Source organism: Eptatretus burgeri, chromosome 4 (genome assembly GCF_056783735.1).
Source record: "Eptatretus burgeri isolate ZD-2024b chromosome 4, Ebu_testis_v1, whole genome shotgun sequence".
In the NCBI taxonomy this organism is placed as follows: domain Eukaryota; kingdom Metazoa; phylum Chordata; class Myxini; order Myxiniformes; family Myxinidae; genus Eptatretus; species Eptatretus burgeri.
In genome coordinates, this window is record NC_140964.1 from 12666890 (window position 1) to 12668209 (window position 1320).

The following is a 1320-nucleotide window of genomic DNA, read 5'->3' on the forward strand; positions in this document are numbered from 1 at the left end:
ACGATGGAATTACGATTCCAGGCGATAAGACAACAAAAGATGAACATTTTGAAAGGGGGTGTAGACTTGTTATAGGCACTGTGTATATGCATTTGTTTTTGTTTTGTATAGTATACGCCATGGAAGAAACTCATGATTGGTGAGGGTTCTTTTGGTTTGGTGAGCACACAATGCTGAGATAACCATGGAGTTAACGTTTGGATGTTTTCCTTGGGAATACTGCCCAATCCTAGAGTGCTTATAATGAATGGAACCCCTTACAATAATTCTCTCATAAGATATGATGAAATTACTTTTCATCACATCTCAAGGAACATGATATATTTTTGTTTGTTAAGGGAGGAAAGCTTGGAATTGGTATAAATAAAGCTGTTTCGAGTATTTTCAGCAACACGAGCGTTGCCATGAACACAGTCTGACCCACACAGCGCACCCCTCCCCCTCCCCTTTCCCACTCCGAACCCCTCCTTCCCACCACAGAGTGGTATAAAGATGTTCAAAGCGCTTCAGTAGGAAGGAACCGTCGGCAGAGAAGGGTCTCGGTGGAGCCAAAGTACACCAGAAGAACCCACAGGTGCTGTCCGTGCCGGATACCAAATGGGATTTAGATCAAAGGTGCGTCTGAGGATTTCCTTTTGCTCTGATAAATGCCAGGTGGACTCACGTTGTGCTCATGGAAGATGATCTGTGGGTTAACGACTTCTCTTACTCCTCATCAATTGAGTAACTTCATTATTTTAATGGTGAATGTGCATTTCATTGTTCTTCTATGTACTGCTCTCGCTGTTCCACGAGCCTTAACTTTTAATGACCCTTGTTCATACGTTTCAAAGCCTTGTTTTCATGATCCCATCCGAGCTCACCATCTCATGCGATCGCACATTCTAAATTCGTGTTTCGGGCATACTGTGTCGATTTTGTCCTGCATCTACTCATGTCCCTTATTGAGTTGTCATTCAATTTTGACTACAAGTATGTTATATTATTCTCGTGTGCCTGTCCTGCATGTTATGATTTTGGCCATGAGTGTTCGATGCCGTTAAAAGAAATACTCCATCCATGTGATGAGACAGTGTGTTCTGTGCATATTCAGTGTGGACCCGTTGTGGGTAGCACCATGCATTTGCAGCTGTCGCTAGCTCTGGTCTTGTCGCTACTTGTGCTTTCGGTGCTTGGTGATCCTGGGGAGGCGAGAACTGCTGTGGTTCCTTTCCAGGACTTCGTTCAGCAAGACACGGTACCATTTAATTGACATTGTTCATCACGCACCTGTGTTCATCCCAGTGGGTGAGATAGGCAGATAGCCATGATTGAGCTTTT

At 43.9% G+C, this 1320-nt stretch overlaps 1 protein-coding gene across 5 annotated transcripts in view; it reads left to right on the top strand.

The window, feature by feature from the left end:
* The first annotated feature begins 458 nt into the window (after positions 1-458).
* The window catches only part of LOC147027496 (uncharacterized), a 4556-nt gene continuing 3694 nt past the window's right edge, over positions 459-1320 (top strand). For 2 of the 5 annotated variants that reach the window (XM_085876957.1, XM_085876960.1), the window contains exons 1-2: positions 459-615; positions 1094-1237. In XM_085876957.1, coding sequence (XP_085733083.1) covers positions 598-615; positions 1094-1237 — 162 coding nt within the window. In that variant the 5' untranslated portion in view covers positions 459-597. The other 3 variants (XM_085876959.1, XM_085876956.1, XM_085876958.1) reach the window with 3 other exon arrangements.